Source organism: Oxyura jamaicensis, chromosome 2, assembly GCF_011077185.1.
Source record: "Oxyura jamaicensis isolate SHBP4307 breed ruddy duck chromosome 2, BPBGC_Ojam_1.0, whole genome shotgun sequence".
In the NCBI taxonomy this organism is placed as follows: Eukaryota; Metazoa; Chordata; class Aves; order Anseriformes; family Anatidae; genus Oxyura; species Oxyura jamaicensis.
This window is the reverse complement of record NC_048894.1, coordinates 54565284-54567995: the sequence shown is the minus strand read 5'-3', so window position 1 is coordinate 54567995 and position 2712 is coordinate 54565284. Positions and strand designations below refer to the sequence as shown.

Genomic DNA, 2712 nt, shown 5'->3' with positions numbered 1-2712 from the left:
CATCAAATACCTTGCCACATAAGCCCAATATGGCTGGAACAAGCGTAAGTACTACACCCTAACAGACTTGTTGTTTCTCACTTTTTGTCACTCATTTCATGTATGCTCCACAGCAGTGAACACTTCATACTTCAGTGCTGGAATCGGGGTAAAAATGGAGATGAGCAAGATGCCATTCCACTAGACAATTTTGTTCTCTACTGCTCTTTCTGCTCTGACAAATTCAATATTTTAAATGTGTCCTTATAATTAAAACTACCCTGGCATTTAATGTGACTATTATAGTAGAAGACACAAATACCGCTGAAAGATTTCATGCTACCCTTGTATGTTCTCTTGAATCACTATTTGTAGCTGATAATTTACAAAGCAAAATGTGTTTTGGGTATATTTCCCATGGGAACAAAGTCCAATGCCATCATAGATTATTGTTTGCATTATGAGCAGGCAGCCTACTAACCTTTCAAAGAGTTTTATTTATAATGAGAAATAATATATCGTAATAATAATTTCAAATGTATTACACCCAAATGCAATTATCATTAAAACACATATTCACAATTATAACTGCATGCTTGTGTCATAATTTACACTGCAGGAAAAATTCTCATACCACTTTGTTCACTGTAAAAAGGCTACTAAACAATAACAACCCCATGTTTTAAAATATTTTTTTAATGATTATCTATAAATCTTTTTTTCTCTTCCTTAGTGTTTTCCAGGGTGCCTGACAATACAAATTCGTACCATTTTGTGTATTTTTATTGTGATATTAATATACTCTGTGGCTCAAGGATGTGTGGTGAGTATTTAAATAAAATACTGCCTAATTTAATATTCTGTTTAAGAACAACCTGTTACAGATACCATTAAACACATACCATATTATGGTGTGGTGGACTCCTACTTTTTTGATGATTCATGCACACAGAGCATGTTTCTTCAAAATTAAAGACCTTTGCCATAATTTGAACTCTGCTGATTATATGATCCACTAAAGCTTCTCCTGTATGATATGAATTTGCTCAATATTTCAAAAAATTGAGCTTCTTTTATAGCTAGTTCTACATGGTGGACTTGAATGTCAGATGCGATTTAAATTTACACCTAAGTATTTGGCATTTAGTTGCCTTATTGAATTCCCAGCACTCAATTTTACCATTTTGGCTGCTAATGCTTGGGGGAACCTAAGCAAAAAATCCACACAAAAATAGCATGCTAAAACACAAATGGAAATTATGAGGAGGTAGATGTCTAAAATCCTGCCTCTCTCTGGGATTTAGGCAATGTGTTCTAAGCAGTAGGAAGACAGTGATTTCATAAGTAATTCACAGTACTGACTGAGATGCCACATCCCTTATTTTATATGGTGGTTTTTGTTTGTTTGTTTGTTTGTTTGTTTTTCACTTTTCCATGGACCTCCCCTGAGAAAATCTATCAGTTTGATCCCCAATGAACTGAATGGGCAGAGGATCCCTTGTCTTGATCCAATGTCCTGAGAGGTACCAAGATTTCCTGATGTTCAGGCATTTCTGGGAATTATAACATTGACTGTGCGAATAAAAGTACACACATATATGAGATTCCTAATGTGCCTATAAGCCTGAAGAGATGTGCAGTGCCTGTAGGCTAGCTAGCATCTCAGCAAGACATCTGTATGTCTGACTTTTGGATTTAGAATAACATTATGTCAGCTGGAACCTTGGTAAATCAGCCCCAATACACCTGATACTTAGTTTGACCAAGTGAAACCATTGCCATTTTTACCGCTTACAGATGGTAAAAATGAAATGCAGAGGTCGTAACACCTAGAGCAGCCTCAAACATCAGTGGAGAAAGACAGATTAGAGTTTAGTTCTGGCCTCCAAGAAGGTTCATCTAATTACAACTTACAAAAGGTCATTAATATAGCTTTATCTTTTATTGAAGCAGAAAGAGCCTATAACCACTGAAATGCTTAGGAGAAGTGTTTAATGAGTAGAAACCATTAGTTCTTGCAAAATAATACATCTGGAATTCTCAGCTAGCAGAGAAGCTAGGTGTTGAGATTTCACTTAGTTATGGAGCACATAATGTTTTCCTGGAAGGAATGCACATCATGTACAAAGTCCTCATGCAAGTCTGTGTTTTCAGATGACTGTAGAAGCCTTTTCAAGAAGGACATCAAACAAAATCACATTGAATTGATTTTTCACCTCGGTCTCTATAATTTCATAATGTTAGCCATTATGAGTTTAACTCACATTTTATCTGTTATGTCTCATCTTTCTGAATTACTACAACCCCCTGTAAAATATATAGCTTAATAACCTTTCAGATTGTCAGTTATTTTACAGCATGCTATAAAATTTCATCGTGAGTGGTCAGGAGGAAATAAAAGGGTCTAATAACACACTTCAAAAGAGAAGCTTAAGTACAGGGCAAGGCTTATGTGGCAGTCAGTGCCTGTTAAAATCAGTATCACACTACAGTCCCATTCTCCCTGTTTATGTTAACTCTAATCCTCTACCTTAGTAAGAGATGAATGTTGGAGGGCAGTTAAGTCTGAAGCTCTAGGGATTTGCAGTGTTTACCAGCAATTCCTCCCTTCCTTGCCTTCCTTGTCTGAAAGAGATCTGTATATGACTTTTTTTTTGGAAAAATCTGATTAAACTTCCTCATGTTTACCATGGGAAATGCAACAAAACTTTTTTTTTTCTTTTTTTTTTTTTT

General features: G+C 35.5%; 1 protein-coding gene across 2 annotated transcripts in view; it reads left to right on the top strand.

The window, feature by feature from the left end:
• Positions 1-2712, top strand: part of ADCY1 (adenylate cyclase 1) — a 163049-nt gene that overhangs the window by 138126 nt on the left and 22211 nt on the right. For both annotated transcript variants that reach the window (XM_035318420.1, XM_035318419.1), the window contains one exon: positions 713-802. In XM_035318420.1, the coding sequence (XP_035174311.1) occupies positions 713-802 (90 nt within the window). The remainder of the gene's footprint in view (positions 1-712; positions 803-2712) is intronic.